This window comes from Schistocerca cancellata, chromosome 2 (genome assembly GCF_023864275.1).
Source record: "Schistocerca cancellata isolate TAMUIC-IGC-003103 chromosome 2, iqSchCanc2.1, whole genome shotgun sequence".
In the NCBI taxonomy this organism is placed as follows: domain Eukaryota; kingdom Metazoa; phylum Arthropoda; class Insecta; order Orthoptera; family Acrididae; genus Schistocerca; species Schistocerca cancellata.
The window spans coordinates 495,402,387-495,419,635 of record NC_064627.1 but is presented as its reverse complement, the minus strand read 5'-3'; the positions used below and the strand labels follow the sequence as shown (position 1 = coordinate 495,419,635).

The 17,249-nt window shown below is 42.0% G+C and overlaps 1 protein-coding gene across 1 annotated transcript in view; it reads left to right on the top strand.

The window, feature by feature from the left end:
• The window catches only part of LOC126155658 (trypsin-1-like), a 45,652-nt gene extending 41,838 nt beyond the window's left edge, over positions 1–3,814 (top strand). Inside the window, exon 5 of the mRNA XM_049916243.1 lies at positions 3,694–3,814. Within this exon, the coding sequence (XP_049772200.1) occupies positions 3,694–3,814 (121 nt within the window). The remainder of the gene's footprint in view (positions 1–3,693) is intronic.
• The last annotated feature ends 13,435 nt before the right edge of the window (positions 3,815–17,249 follow it).

Below are 17,249 nucleotides of genomic sequence, written 5' to 3'. Positions count from 1 at the left end.
ATGCAGAATCGCTGCTATTCCAGTTAGGAATTATGTACATCGCTTTCGGCACCAGGATAAACAATGTTATTTGCTAAGAATTACTTTGAAGTGTGACCTGTACCTCCCAGTCTCCAGGCAATGTAAAGATAAAGTTTTATGTTGATATATTATCTGTCCATTGTCAGCTCATACAGAAATGATTTGGTGTCTTCCAGATTCCACATAGAAAATCGACCATCATTGGAAACATAGGTTCCTGGTCAAGATTTTGGTGGAGGTGTTTTGCTGCTGCGTTTCTCCGACGTCCTAATAGATCACATGAAACGATGTATCAATCCTAACCTTCACGCGGAAACAGGGTACCCATACGATCAGATCAAGATTACCATACGATGTCGGCTGATGGCTTCTGCTTTAAAGCACCTTGAGACTGCAGTGTTGGTGAGGCATGCGCTCCTCACATTCCTCTTCCAGCCTTCAATGTCATCTTTTGAAAACAGGTATCCTTGACTTGCTTCCTACTCTTCAAACAACTCCTTACACCGGGGACCTAACTGCGCCATCTGAGTTCATTCAGGGATGCTGACTTTCTGACAGGAAGAACGGACACATTTAACTATGGTATTCCTGCTTATCATCGAAGGATGGGAGGAAGATAGGGTTTTCACAACCTGTCGACAGCTAAAACATTACAGGGGGAGCACAAGCTCAGAATGGGGAAAATGAAGAAAAAATTGGCCGTATTCTTTCAATGGATCCATCGGGGCATTTTAGGGAAATCAGTTTATGGAAATCAGGGAAAACCTAATTCTGAATGACTGGGCGGAGATTTCAACCGCCGCTCTAATACCTCCGGGCCACCTTACTCTATGACTATTAACTTAAAAGAAAAAAAAAGAGGGGCAGATAACGTTCAACTATCGGAAGTCAGTGATAAAATAGGACAAAACAAATAGCGACAAAGAGGCAGAAAAACGTGAAACTGATCGCTTAGCACAAATGAAGTGATGAGTTGCAGTATCCGCCAAGTGATTTTCTTAACATTTCTTTTAAAAAAGAGAAAAACATGTAATTTATGTTCTAATTTACATACTATTATATTACTGCTGTTATAGCCTAGACACAATGTAGTGAGAGTGGTGTTCAAATTTGGTGAATTAATCGTCATTCGTGGTGTCTATAAGTATCCAGGATATTGGAAGATATAGCCATTGTTCCCAAGAATTTTGTGTATTTTATTTCGACTTAGATTTGAAACTCAAAATCAATGTTACGATTCTCTTCTGCAGATCTTTGTTCACAGATTTCGTCATCCTGTGTTAACATTTTGAACCACTTTCTTGTTTTAAATCACACGGTTATAATACTGCTCACGAGTATGATTTGCCAATTATGCACCAAAGTGCTTCACCGACCGTTTTTGAACGTCAACCACCTTTGCCGCTGCAACAGAATTGCCAGTTGGCAGTGGGTTTGTGTTCACACAAGTCCAGGTTTTGCATATCTTTAGGATATGGTTGTCGAAGTTCGTTCTCCCTTCGCCTGGATTACGTTGTGTAGCAGTTCCCGCGCTCACCAAGTTGGTCGTCAACACACTCAGCACTCACAACTAAGGATTTGAAACTCACCCCAATATTCAAAGCCTTATACAACACCAAGTGGTTAACATATGCGAGATTACTTTTCAGGACGCGGGAGAGTTTAATACTGATAACCGGATGGCGTGTGTAAATCAGTGTGACCGACATTATGACGTGGCTTGGTTTGAAACTCAACACCTCAAATGTAAAGCGTCAGTGATAGCGCATAGAGTAGAAACAACATCTGCCAAGAGGGCATCGAGCCAGATTACTGTAACGCCAACGAAGCGTTTCATTAAACATACCATCGACAAACTTCATACACCAGTATTCCTACGTCTTTCCATATCCGCTATCTATACCTTTTTACAAAACTGGCCGTCCAGCGTGGGTAGCTACGGCTATACTGGCTGACTGTAATATCTTAAAATATTTAATTTGCGAAACAAGAAGCACATTCATCGACTTAATGGCTGCAAAAGAATCTTAATCTTCAACGCTCTGTTATCAATTAAACATTAAAGTTAAGCAGGAAGACGTTTCATGGGACTCCAGCAGTCTTGCATCTGTATACTGACTAGAACTGATGCTTGTAGCTATTTAATAATCAGCAGATAATCATACTCACACCACCTCAAATACATTTAAATGTAATTTTTTCATTGTAGATGTGCAATGATCGTCATTAAAACTGCAACATCAGAAAGGAGACCAAGAAGCAAAATTCTACTTATTGTGCGTAGATGGTGTAGTAAAAGAAAACATAACTAAATTTGAAACTTCCTGGCAGATTAAAACTGTGTGATAGCCGAGGGCTCAAACGTGGGACCTCTGCCTTCAGCAGGCAAGTGCTCTACCAACTAAACTACCCGAGTACGAGTCACGACGCGTCGTAACAGCTTTACTTCCGCCAGTACCTTATCCGTTATCTTCCTCCTAAGTAGAGCAGTTGCCCGTGAATGGCAAAGTTCCCGAGTTTGTGTCCTATTCCGGCACACATTTTTAACCTGCCAGGAAGTTTCATATCAACGAATACTCCACTGCAGAGTGAAAATCCATTTTGTGACTAAGTTTGTAGCTGATTTGTTGTATTGTTATCAGCAAGAACGTCCCTATCTCAGTTGGGCGTCGAGCTGCACTGAGTTCGGATGGGTGTGTCATTCTATGTCAGAGATATATTACACAGCAGAAATGTATTAGGGACAAATGTCGCAATCAAAACCACAAACAGAGAGAACGCCGACGTTGCGGGAAGCAAACCAAATATGGAAAACAGTGTTTAATTTCGGATGAGTGGGAGACTTGAATTGTAAACTCAGCAACATGACCTCACTGACAAGAAGACACCACGTCATTCTAAAAGCACGGCTTGATTTCGTAAGAGAGAGAGTAAAAATTTCAGAAGAACGCCTATCAGTCTGCTGATATGGTGGAAAGGCTACGAGCTGAAATCCTGAAAGCCATTATAGCAAAACAGAGCGATGCTGGAACCTGCTGATGAGCCTGGAAAAGTAGGCGACATTCGGTCATCGCTGACCAGATATAACGTCATCGCCTCGGACAAGCAATGCAAGCCAAGAGGACATCCACCTTCGAGACTGCTACCTGTCGGATCTGCCGTCTCGGTCGCTGTGCACCGCCACCCTCGTAACCAGTAATGAGAAACTTTGGAGACTTCTTCTAGGGACTGTCCTCTAAGGCGCTAGTAGCGCAGGGCCGCTCTCATCCTGCATGGCACTGAGTGTTACCCTCTTGATCCCATATCTGCATGGCAGTCGTGGGGTCCGAAACAACAGGAATAGATATATCGCAGAAAGACAAAGTGCAGTCTCGATGGGCCACAGTCCTGACACGGTCCATTCCAGCCTTTGGTGACAGACGTTTCTTCTTCTTCTTCTTCCACGAGGCGTAATATGAGGGTCTCACAAAGAATCGACAAACTCATGCGATTTGTGAGGGAGAAACCCCCTCCCGAATTTTTCCTTATAGAGATGGCGTTACTCCCGCCGTTTTCTGCAGTTACACTGAAGTGTTAGTCACCAGCAGTGTACTTGAAATCAGTGGCACTCCTTTCACATGTTCTGTATTATGTGGCTGCTAAGTAATTGTTCCTTCTCTTCTATTTTTGCAGTGGTGGCTTGTACAACGATACGGCACTCCTGCGGCTGAACTCTTCGCTGGAGTTCAACGTCAACGTCAGTGCCATATCGCTCCCAGAGTACAACTCCACCCCTGAAGGTGTGTACTTGTGAGATGGCTCTGAGATAGCTTATCTCTTTCAGTTACACTTAAGCTAAATTAATACTACTTCAATGCATCTCAATAGACGGTTTTGTCATCTTGAAATAAGGCACTCTTGGTTGCAGGTTTTTTTGATCTATTTATTGGCAATGACACGTTTCGCCTTTGTGGGGCTTCTTCAGATTAACCTAGGGGTATCAAATAACACTGTGAGGCATAGCTACATTAAAATCGGGGGGATGGGTGTAGCACGACGCAAAGTTCCGGGCTATGCAGCTGTCTCTACAAATAATAATAACTGTGATGTAAGAAGAAATGTGGGGAGCCAACATCCGTCCTTTAGTGCCAGCGTATGACACTAAGATAAAAATTATAAGGAAACATGGCCCTATCGTCATTAGGCAAATAATTTTTTTTCTTTATTGTGATTTTAATACCCGTATGAAACCAGGTAGGCTGGCAGCAACACAATACGCCGCTCTTCAGCCCAAGATATTACAATGGTAAAACAGAGAAGACACATGAGTTGGAACAAAACGGCGGGGAAAAAACAGTAGACAAATGAACATAAAAAACATGAAGCCGTTCACACTCGATGACAATCCACACTACAAACTGTTGACACGACGCACAGGCACTGATGACTTTGATGGTACACGTGAACGATGGAGCGTGACGGTGAACCCTGAACACAAAACACGACGGCACACACGAGACATGGATGGCGATGATCTCTGGGGCGCGAATGTCCACGTAACGTGTGCGAGTCCGGGGACCTGCCAAGAGTTGAAGAAGGGTGAGGGGGGGGGGGAAGAGGGGAGAACAACGATGCCAATGGCAGATGAGATGGGAGGAGGAGTAGAGGGATGGGGGAGGGGAAGCCCGGGGGAGGAGTGGGGAGAAAGGGAGGAGGGAGGGAAGGGGGAGAGAAGGAGAGAAGGGAGGGAGGGTGCCCAAAGCAACAAACACAGGAAGAGGGAGGGAGGATCAAAGTTGGTAGGAGGGGTAGATGGAGGGAAGGAGGGCATCATTAGGGAGGGGGAGCTGGCGGAAGCCACCTTGGGAGAGGGTAAGGAGGGTGGAGAGATGGAGAGCAGGCGGGACATAGGAATACAGGCGCAGCAACAGGCAGGAGTGGGAGAGGATGGGAGAGACAAGCAGGTGAGGAGGATCGAGTTTATGGGAGGTGTAGAGGATCCGTATCCTTTCAAGGAAAAGGAGGAGGTGGGGGAACGGAATGAGGTCATACAGGATCCGCGTGGGGAAGGGGAGACGGATGCGATAGGCGAGGCGGAGAGCATGGCGTTCAAGGATCTGAAGGGATTTGTAGGCAAATAAAAGCATAAGGGACCTGAAATCAGGAAAAAAAATGTCAAAGTGTAGCTACAATATCTAGTGGAAAGAGGAAGTATGCCAAACGAAGAAAAATATTTAAAAGAGCGTACATAATACGGAGCCAACCGCATTCCGGTGTACACAGCATGGGGCGTTGCGTACAGTGGACGCAATGTAAATATAATGCGATCGACAACACAAGACACGTCAGACTTCGCAGTCGGCCACACAAATATAGAGCCGTAAACACAAGATTATACAACCGTAGTAACAGAACTTAAGAGTAGATGGCGTTGATTACTCAAGCAACGATCTTAAGAAAATCGTTTGCACAACTGAATTACATAGACTACGCGGAAAACAATAAATTACGCCAATAGCAAAATTATTCAAATTAAATTAAAATAAAATAAGTGCAATGGTTTTAAATGAGTAAAATGATCTCTATAAAATATTAAACTGTTAAAACCTGTCTAACAATAACACTATACATGAGACTGACTGGTGGCTGTTGTTATTCTACACCCTATAAAGGAACAGTAACGGAGTTCAAATGCATCCATTATGAATAAAATATACGCATTATATTTACATTTTGTCTGCTGTGCGCTACTCTCCATGCTGAGTACGCCGGAACGCCAGTGGCTCCGTATTATGTACGCTTTTTTAAATACTTATTTCGTTTGGAACAATTCCTCTGTCTAGTTGACATTGTAGTTATACTTTGGCATTTTATTCCCCGTTTCACGACCCTTATGCTTTTATTTGTCTAATGACGAGAGGATGATGTTTCTTTATAATTTTTGTCTTAATGTCACACGCTGATGTTGGTTGCCCACATTACTCTTACATAAGTTCACGGTTACTGTTAGTCGTAGAGACGGCTACACGCCACGGAACTTTGCATCATACCATACCTGTCCCTCCGTTTTTAATGTACCTCCGCCTCACAGTGTTATTTTACACAACCTAGGTTGATCTGAAGATGCCCCACAAGGGCGAAACGTGTCATTGCCAATAAATAGATAAAACAACTTGCAACCAAGCCTGTCTTAGTTCAAAAAATTCATACCGGTTGCTGTACCAGGGGCCCACCGTGGAATGGAACCAATCTTAGCTTTATCGTCGTTTGTTGTAGAGTTATGGCCTGTGACTACATCTGCGGCAACTGGAGCTCAAAACTACAGGAAGAAACACAAATTCCAGTTAGAAGACGATGCGCTAATAAAGCATCTTTCGGTTACCTGGAACGACTTTATTTCGAAGTCTACTATAGCTGCCTCAATGTAGTTCCGCTCATGACTGTTTAATTTTTCAAAACAAGCTTTGGCATCTTACTTAAAGTAAATGAGCTACCCGAGCGCTACAACGCTTACCGGACGTAGTCCTATTGGCGACGGTATGCCTGCGGTCTCCCCCGACCTGCTATCCATTCGAAACATTCTTTCAGTCTTCTTGGGATCTTACGGACTTAACGTACTATCTGAACCTCAGTACGAACTGTGTTTTTATGTAGGGAGAACGCAGCCGGAACTGATGTGTGTTAGTTGTGATAAAAAAAGTAATCCTGAGACCACTTAAGGAACGAATTCAGTATGTGTGGCCTAACACTCACCCACACAGTCACCAAGTCGCCACCCACTACTTACGCAAAAGAAAAGCAGATGCACAGTGTACAGCAGAATACTGTTTAAGAAAAAAATTAAAAAAATGGCTCTGTGCACTATGCGACTTAACTTCTGAGGTCATCAGTCGCCTAGAACTTAGAACTAATTAAACCTAACTAACCTAAGGACATCACACACATCCATGCCCGAGGCAGGATTCGAACCTGCGACCGTAGCGGTCGCTCGGTTCCAGACTGTAGCGCCTAGAACAGCACGGCCACTCCGGCCGGCAATAAAAAAATAAAGATACAAATGGTGAAATAGACAAACCAAATCTCACCAACATATTCAAACAGCATAATCACAATAAATGACATACAGTGACCTACCACAATAAATTAACAGCCGACCGTGGTGGCCGAGCGGTTCTAGTCGCTATATATTTTTAACTTTGTTTTAAGATGATAAATTTTAATATGTAATTGTCCATACAGTGGTGCCCTGTATCAGACGCATGCCTCTTTGTATCTTAAAAAGCAGCATCACAAACAGTAGTTTTATAACTCAGTCCTTGAACATACAACATATGACGTGTTCCACTCTGTAACAGTATTTTATGGTATGTTCTTTTTACTTTCCCTGCATTTCATATTCCAATTATCGTAAGTAGATAGAACTTTTTACGAGTAATATTTTTTTTCTGTCGATTTTAGATCAGAAGATAATTGCTAACAGAATCGAAACTGGAAATATTTTATAAACTCGCGATCTATACAAATAAAAGTTAAATGTCAATTATTTGTTAGTGTAAACTATATTAGCATATATATACACATTACATCTCAAAATTACTAAAACAAACAGAAATTTACCTTTATTTCTCGTAGCGATGCTGACGCTGAGATAAATAGGTTTCTTCAAGTAGATGCTGAAACTTACAGGGAGCTTGCAGGAACGAAAACAAGTAATACACAGAAAGCAGAAGGCGTAAATTGTACGCTACAATGGCGTGGAACAAATTTAGTTTATTACCCGAGCTACGAGAAAATAAAAGTTGAAAGTAGCATATACGCTACTTAAGGACCGAGGATGTTAAATTGTTGGTCGTACAGGAGTTGGTTAAAGATGTAGAAATACAGCGAGAAATGCGTGCTGGAACATAAATGCAGATGCTAAAAAAGTCTGCGAGTTGCGCTCTTGTATTTCACAACGTGCGGCACCTGTGCAATGTCCTCGATACGTTGCGAGTGTCAGCCATGGTGATAAAAAGTGTTGTGAGTACATTATGTCGAAGCTAAGTGAATTCGAGTGTGAGCAAATTGTTGGTGCTCATTACTGTGGGTGGTCTAGGAACCAAGGAAGCGGAAATGTTTGGTGTTTCAGGAGGCACTGTATTAGTCATTTATAGGGCACACAGGGAAAGCTGGAAAACGTTATCCGCTAAGTCACAATGCGGACGAAAGTGTGTGCTGAGTGATCGTAACAGACTGTTATTGATGAGGAGTATGACGAAAAATAAGAGGACTACAGCCGCAAAAGTCACTCCAGAACTGAATGTCGCAATCGAGAATCCTGTTAGCACCAATACAACACGAAGGGAATTCCATAAACAAGGAACTGCAGGAAGATCTGGAATTCAAAGACTCTCATTAGGGATGAAAATGCTCGTAACAGGAAAACGTGGTGCCGAATCCAAAATACCCAAACTAAAGAGCAATTGAAGAAATTCATATGGTCGTATGACTGTTGTTCCACACTGTTTCCAACTTCTGACAGAGTTTGAGTGAAAACATAGCGGTGGTTCAGTGTTGATTTGGGCTGCCGTATTATGGTATTCCACGGGCGCCATGGTTACTCAGCAAAGATTGCATTACTGCCAAGAATTATGTGATCATTTTGGCTGATGAGGTGCATCCCGTGGTGCAATGTTTCCTCCCCAATCGTGAGATTGTTTTCCAAGGCGACAGGGCGCCTATCCACAAAGCTCGTATCGTCCAGGACTGGTCTTGCGAGCACGAGGATGACTTGTCGCATCTCCCCAGGGCACCATAGTCACCGAACCTCAATATTATTGAGCCTTTGCAGTCTACTTTGGAGAGAAGGGTGCGTGATCACCCACCTCCACCATCGCTACCTGGAGTTGCCACTATTTTGCAGAAATAATGGTATAAGATTCCCTTCAAAACACTACAGGACCTTATTTATTCATTCCGAAACGACTAGAAGCTATTTTGAATACCAACGGATTTCCTGTACCGTATTAGACGTGGTAATGAGTTGTATTTTTGGTGTTTCCATGTTTTTCTGCAACCCTTCTAACATTACCTTGTGTGTACGAATACGCTCAGTCTTTGTGTGCATGTGCCAAACAAATTGCAGTGTACGACCATAACGCCTGAGACAGACAACACGATAATATTTGTGAGTCAACAGACGTATATGCTGCAAGTTAGTGTGACTAGACCCCAACTGTAACATCTTTAGCGTGATACTTACCAGTGGTATGGGACGTTACTTTTGGGTAAACTAGCAATACACCGAACCATTAAAAAGCAGTATGTGGATACCCACCGAATAAAGCTGGGCCGCTTACAAAATTTTTAATTTAAAATCTTCACACTCCCATCCGAATGAGGTCGTGACAGAAATCAAAGTTTTCGTTAAGACTAACTGAGTCGGGGAAAAGGCTGAAAGTGAATCTCACTCATGCTTCTCAGTTTTTTCGCTAACTTACTCGGCTGGATGCTCGATAAATATAATTCTTCTCCAGATTAGTTGCTCGAAATTTGTTATTGATCTCGTGAAAATGCCGGCTACGCGTTGTTTGACATTTGGAAGTTGAAAACATAGCTTTCTTCAAGTAGTTACCATGACAAATATCAAAAAGGTTAAGCTTCTGGAGAATTTATATATGGAGCCATGCAACAGTAACTTAATATTTTATGCGTTGGGAACAGCTATCAAAGTGGGTATTAAGTGTGCTGAGCAGCTGCGCAGCATCCAGATAACAATTATTTAGTCCGTGTAAACTGAAACAGTTTGTTAGAAAAACCGCGCAGCTGATGCGTAAGTAAGATAGAATTACCGAAGATGAGTTTTTATCAACAGACTTCCCATTACGGAAGTAATTAGTATGGAAACGATATGGAAACGACTCTTAGCAAGGTACAACATATATCGGAGACTTTTAGAGTATGGCAAGCAACCATTATATCCGCAATCAAAGCTAGTGTTAATCTTTAATTAAGTTATTTATCAGTTGAGTTGCAAACACTGTAATAATACATTTTGAATTGTGGGTAATCAAAACATAGAAAATTAATTATTTCTTAATTAATAATGGACTTCAAAATAATCCATCCATTATTTAAAAAAGGAGATAGAACCAACCTAGATAAGTACAGAGGAATAACCCTTCTCGACTGCTCATACAAAATTTTCTCCCGTATAATTTACAATAGGATCAAAAACATTCTGAAACCACAACTTGGAGAATATCAAGGGGGATTTCCACCATACAGAAGCTGCTCAGACCAAATTCTTAGCCTGAAACTAATAATGGAGTATTACAGGTATAGAAACAAACAGTTATTAATCTCATTCATAGATTTAAAAAAAAAGCATATGATGGTGTTCATAGACCCAAACTTCTAAAAGTCCTTAGAGCATATGGCCCCCATACCAAACTGGTAAGACTCATTCAGCTATCTTTTACTAACACAAATTCAAACGTCAAGTTTAGAGGAGAAATGTCAAAAGCTTTCACAATAAAAACAGGACTCAGACGAGGTGATGGATTGTCCCCTTTGCTTTTCAATGTGGCCCTCGATTGTTGTTGTTGTGGTCTTCAGTCCTAAGACTGGTTTGATGCAGCTCTCCATGCTACTCTATCCTGTGCAAGCTTCTTCATTTCCCAGTACCTACTGCAACCTACATCCTTCTGAATCTGCTTAGTGTATTCATCTCTTGGTCTCCCTCTACGATTTTTACCCTCCGCGCTGCCCTCCAATACTAAATTGGTGATCCCTCGATGTCTCAGAACATGTCCTACCAACCGATCCCTTCTTCTAGTCAAGTTGTGCCAGAAGCTCCTCTTCTCCCCAATTCTATTCAATACCTCTTCATTAGTTATGTGATCTACCCATCTAATCTTCAGCATTCTTCTGTAGCACCACATTTCGAAAGCTTCTATTCTCTTCTTGTCTAAACTATTTATTGTCCAAGTTTCACTTCCATACATGGCTACACTCCATACAACTACTTTCAGAAACGACTTCCTGACATTCAAATCTATACTCGATGTTAACAAATTTTTCTTCTTCAGAAACGCTTTCCTTGCCATTGCCAGTCTACATTTTATATCCTCTCTACTTCGACCATCATCATTTATTTTGCTCCCCAAATAGCAAAACTCCTTTACTACTTTAAGTGTCTCATTTCCTAATCTAATTCCCTCAGCATCACCCGACTTAATTCGACTAATTCCATTATCCTCGTTTTGCTTTTGTTGATGTTCATTTTATGTCCTCCTTTCAAGACAGTGTCCATTCCGTTCAACTGCTCTTCCAAGTCCTTTGCTGTCTCTGACATAATTACAATGTCATCGGTGAACCTCAAAGTTTTTATATCCTCTCCATGGATTTTAATACCTACCCCGAACTTTTCTTTTGTTACCTTTATTGCTTGCTCAATATACAGATTGAATAACATCGGGGATAGGCTACAACCTGTCTCACTCCCTTCCCAACCACTGCTTCCTTTTCATGTCCCTCGACTCTTATAACTGCCATCTGGTTTCTGTAAAAAATTGTAAATAGCCTTTCGCTCCCTGTATTTAACCCCTGCCACCTTCAGAATTTGAAACAGAGTATTCCAATCAACATTGTCAAAAGCTTTCTCCAAGTCTACAAATGCTAGAAACGTAGGTTTGCCTTTCCTTAATCTTTCTTCTAAGATAAGTCGTAGGGTCAGTATTGCCTCACGTGTTCCAACATTTCTATGGAATCCAAACTGATCTTCCCCGAGGTCGGTTTCTATCAGTTTTTCATTCGTCTGCAAAGAATTCGCGTTAGTATTTTGCAGCTGTGGCTTATTAAAATGATAGTTCGGTAATTCTCACATCAGTCAACACCTGCTTTCTTTGGGATTGGAACTATTATATTCTTCTTGAAGTCTGAGGGTATTCACCTGTCTCATACATCTTGCTCACCCGATGGTAGAGTTTTGTCAGGACTGGCTCTCCCAAGGCTGTCAGTAGTTCTGATGGAATTTTGTCTACTCCGGGGGCCTTGTTTCGACTCAGGTCTTTCAGTGCTCTGTCAAACTCCTCACGCAGTATCATATCTCCCATTTCATCTTCATCTACCTCGTCTTTCATTTCCATAATATTGTCCTCAAGTAATTCGTCCTTGTATAGACCCTCTATATACTCCTTCCACCTTTCTGTTTTCGCTTCTTTGCTCAGAATTGGGTTTCCATCAAAGCTCTTGATATTCATGCAAGTGGTTCTCCTTTCTCCAAAGGACTCTTTAATTTTCCTGTAAGCAGTATCTATCTTAGTGAGATAAGCCTCTACATCCTTACATTTGTCCTCTAGCCATCCTCCTCGAGACTGAACGAAGAATTATCAGAACATGCATGAATAAAAAATACCAGGTTGATGGAGTCTGGAGAATCTTCCCTAATGAAACTGTCTATTGTGAGATTGTCCCAATCATCAGCACAATCAAGAAGAAAAGAATCTCATATTTCTTTCTTGTCTTACGACAGCCTGACAACAGGATTTTAAAACAACTAGTGATGAGAAGTCCCGGAAAGAAGACAGGAGGACAGTGGGTCAAAGAAATTCAGCAAGATCTTGAAGCAATCGGACTTAGACTTACTGATGCAGAGAACGAAAACAAAATTAACGCTCTACTTATGAATCATAAATTTTCAGCAGAAATGGCTCACAGAAGACCGGTAGAGATTTCAGACGAGTTAAGAAAATTGCGTTCGGAACGAATGATAAACTACTGGGCTGAGCCAAGGAGCAAGTAGTCCAATCTTCAAACAGAAAGTGAACATGGAGTGACTCAAGTGGTTCAATGTGGCCAATCAAGTAAAAAAATGCATTAAAATATGACCTTCAGGGTATCAGCAATAATTAAGTCTAGAAAAACACCTTAAATGCTCCAATAAAAATCAAAATGAGGAAATAACAAGAAGGTACGCCACTTACAATATGCAATGCACATGTATCATAATTACTTTTATTTAGCTGTGAATATACTCACATTGGACTGCAATTATATTTTACAACTGCTAATCAGGAAGCAAAACTCATTGATAGCCGACATTACTGTTCTAGTTGTTTAAAGAAGACAAAAAACAACAAAAGGGATTAACGTTGAGTAAAATTGTTCATTCTATTGAAAGATTTTGGGGACAAATTGTTTGGCTTATTTCTTACATTCGAATTTAGAGGAAGATTCGGAAGAGTGACAGGCACATTTGTAATAACAGAAGTAGATTTTTTCAGGCGAGGAATTCAATCATGTTAAGAATTATACTCCTTTCAAATGATATTCAAGAAGGTGCTTCTAAAACTGTGCATCTGGAGTACAGAACTGCGTGGACATGAAAACCAGAGATGAAGAAGTGCGGTGCAGCAGAAAGGCGTTAGAAATTAATACGCATAGTACGAAAGAAACAAGTGGCAGAAAGAAGTCTACCTGTATTTACCAAGAGACAAGTTAATGGTACGCCTGTCCAGACATTCATGAATAGGTATGTTGGCTTCAGACGAAGTACCAGATAGGTAAATTGTTGATTGAGTTAAAAGCTGGAATACAGGAGACAAATTATTCAGGATGTTGATTGTAGTGGGTATACAGGGAGGAAGGACGATGAGTGTTTAACGTCCTGTCGACCACGAGGACATTACAGATGAGTGAAAGCTCGAACTGGGGGAAGAGTGTTGGCCGTTGACTTTCGAAAGGAAACATCGCGGCATTTGCATTAAGCGATTTAAGGGTGGCTGGTGAGACAGATCTGTAGCGCCACTCTTCCGAAGGCGAATTCAGTGTATTAACCCCTTGGTGTAAGTGTTCAATGATGAAAAGATTAACTCTGTACAGTAGGGGATGGAGGCTAGTATCAAACCACTCACTAGTTAGAAATCTTTAGGTACAGTCATACTCAAAAGTATCCGAACGACCTGAATTGCATTTCGCCCGATTCGCATGCAAACCACATAACGCAGCTGTCTAGCAGGTCGTCTAATCGCTCCTTAGTACAGTCGTTTGACTATTGAAAATGGTTCCAACAAGTCACCACTAGAAAACACTGCTCTGTATCGCAAAAACTCAAGATGTAAAGTAATACTACGATACTACAAATATCAGGGAACACCTTATCACAGATAAGACTGTTCTTAACGCTTGTAAGCTCACATTTATTACAATAAATGACATACATGAAATGATACCATTCTCATTATTACGTCAGGTAGGTAATGCACGTAGTAAGTTCGTCGAATTCATGATTTCCTCTGCAAAGTAAGATACCTTACTTATTATTTAACACAAAATGACATTAAAAATTTAAGTTCTTCACGAGCAGCTAGTTGAGAATATGTATGAACTTCAAATGACACGACGAACCGTCTCGTTCTGCATATGGATTCAAACCCAGGTAATGCAGACTAAGCAAAGATTTCGTGACTGACGGAAACTAACAGTCATTCCTGATTAGGAATACAGAGAGTGATATACCTCGAATTTAGACAGTATCAGTTAGCACATACCCACTTTAAATTACATAACGCAAACATTTTTAACTGACGCGAATTCCTACCCAGTACCTATTGTCCGTGTTGACGAACTACGAGAGATCTTAAATATTGCTTCTTAACAAGTAACTTACTTGAAATACCGTGAGGTAAAGCATAGTGTTGGACAGGGATTCGAACCCATAACCTAATCTGATAGCTATCGAAGCACAATCAACTGCGACATATCGGATTTTCTCGGCAGTAGCTAGATGTTTTAAGTTAAATGAGGAGACGAAACATTAATTTTTTCCTTCCCAGGAAAATTCTCTTCCCAGGATTCCAACCTGGTATCTATCGCTGTTCTGTTCTAGAGAAAACGAACGTTAAATATTGGTTTGTTGCACCAGCAGCGACGTGTGAGCATGTTTGAACCAGAAATAATATGACGAAGAGTTCAGTGCTGACTGGGAATAGAGCTCCACACATATCGTTGTTCACTATACACAAAGAGACGTCAGCTACCGAATTTTTCTCCACCAGCAGCTCGGAATAACATCTTGAACTTACAGTGATCTCGCAAATAGGTGTTCTCATGCTAGAGCTTGATAATACATAACATAATATTTAGTGGCGGGCCAGGATTCGTACCCATTCACGCGCAATATGTGGAGATGTTGAGGAATCTACAGTTTTGAACAAACAACAAATTGTAGCCGAGCTGTATTGTCACGAAGGGATCAAATTCCACGTTAAGGGCGGTCTGAGAGGCATTCCCAGTTCAAAACCAATTTTATCGACATGCAGAAGCTCAGATAAAAGATGGAATAAGTGTCCTGTGAGCCTATATAGCGTTTGTTTCGTCACTAGAAATAAATAGTATAAGAAAGGTTACTGATGATAGATTTTCTACATGTCGCCACTCGAGACTTTATTGTGGCTCAACCTAACGTCTACTTGGTAGAGAAGGAATATAATTTTTAATGTGAATTTCAGACCACAATGCCATTATGTCTTCTTCACTTGGTGTAGCCAGAAGAGAATGGAATCTGTATCTCCCTATCTAAAATCATTGACCAAAGCTGGAATCGAACCCAAACCATAGATATATAAACCTATCATCATCCAACAGACCACCAAATCCTCTAGCCGGCCGGTGTGGCCGTGCGGTTCTAAGCGCTTCAGTTTGGAACCGCGTGACCGCTACGGTCGCAGGTTCGAATCCTGCCTCGGGCATGGATGTGTGTGATGTCCTTAGGTTAGTTAGATTTAAGTAGTTCTAAGTTCTAGGGGACTGATGACCTGAGTAGTTGAGTCCCATAGTGCTCAGAGCCATTTTTTGAACCAAATCCTCTTCCCAGTCGGTCAATTTCCTATCTAACGACGTTGTGCCACACTGGCTTAGACATCTGACACACAGGCCCCCTGTATCAATTTGCAGCATGTTCAGTAAATTCATTTACTTGGTTGACCGAATCACCATGAACTTTCTGCCTCGGCTACCCAGTGCTTACATTCAACTTTATTTTGTAATCACCAAAATAAAATCACGTAACTGCCACCAACACAGAACTACCAACAGTGTAGGATGCAGAAATTTAAATAGGAAGTGTTCCTTTACACTTGAGCTACTCTATTGCGCTATCTGTTTGTTGAAAACGACGTGCAGTGCAAAAGAAAAGGTATAACTGTTTGTTTCTCATAAGTATTCACCTGGCCATATGCATTATCTCACAGCGCTGTGGAATGTAGAAGTTCTGGAGGAATTGTAGTTCACTTCTGGAGCTATTGTAGCTACGTGTCAGCTAGTAGCGTAATGGTAAGTATCGCGCACGGTAGATAAGATGTCGCGCGTTCGAGTACATTCACTGCCATATTTTTTAAAACGCTATTCTGCTGTATGCTAAAGTTACCAATCTAATGGAACTTGTAACACAATTCCCTTCACTTCTCAACCCAAAATAGTCACATGTGGGGAAAGGGCTAACTTCTGCGCCATTTTATTCTTTTCAGGTTTAATAGACAACCAGGTAGCAGAGGTTTGGGCTTACTGGTAGTTGGGAGCTCCAACGTCAGGCGCGTGATGGGGCCCCTGAGGGATATGGCAGCAAGAGAGGGGAAGAAAACCAATGTGCACTCCGTGTGCATACCGGGGGGAGTCATTCCAGATGTGGAAAGGGTCCTTCCGGATGCCATGAAGGGTACAGGGTGCACCCATCTGCAGGTGGTCGCTCATGTCGGCACCAATGATATGTGTCGCTATGGATCGGAGGAAATCCTCTCTGGGTTCCGGCGGCTATCTGACATGGTGAAGACTGCCAGTCTCGCTAGCAGGATGAAAGCAGAGCTCACCATCTGCAGCATCGTCGACAGGATTGACTGCGGACCTTTGGTACAGAGCCCAGTGGAGGGTCTGAATCAGAGGCTGAGACGGTTCTGCGACCGTGTGGGCTGCAGATTCCTCGACTTTCGCCATAGGGTGGTGGGGTTTCGGGTTTCGCTGGATAGGTCAGGAGTCCACTACACGCAGCAAGCGGCTACACGGGTAGCAGGGGTTGTGTGGCGTGGACTGGGCGGTTTTTTATGTTAGATGGCCTCGGGCAAGTACAGAAAGGGCATCAGCCTCAAAGGGTGCTGGGCAAAGTCAGGACATGCGGGGACCAAGCAGCAATCGGTATTGTAATTGTAAACTGTCGAAGCTGCATTGGTAAAGTACCGGAACTTCAAGCGCTGATAGAAAGCACAGAAGCTGAA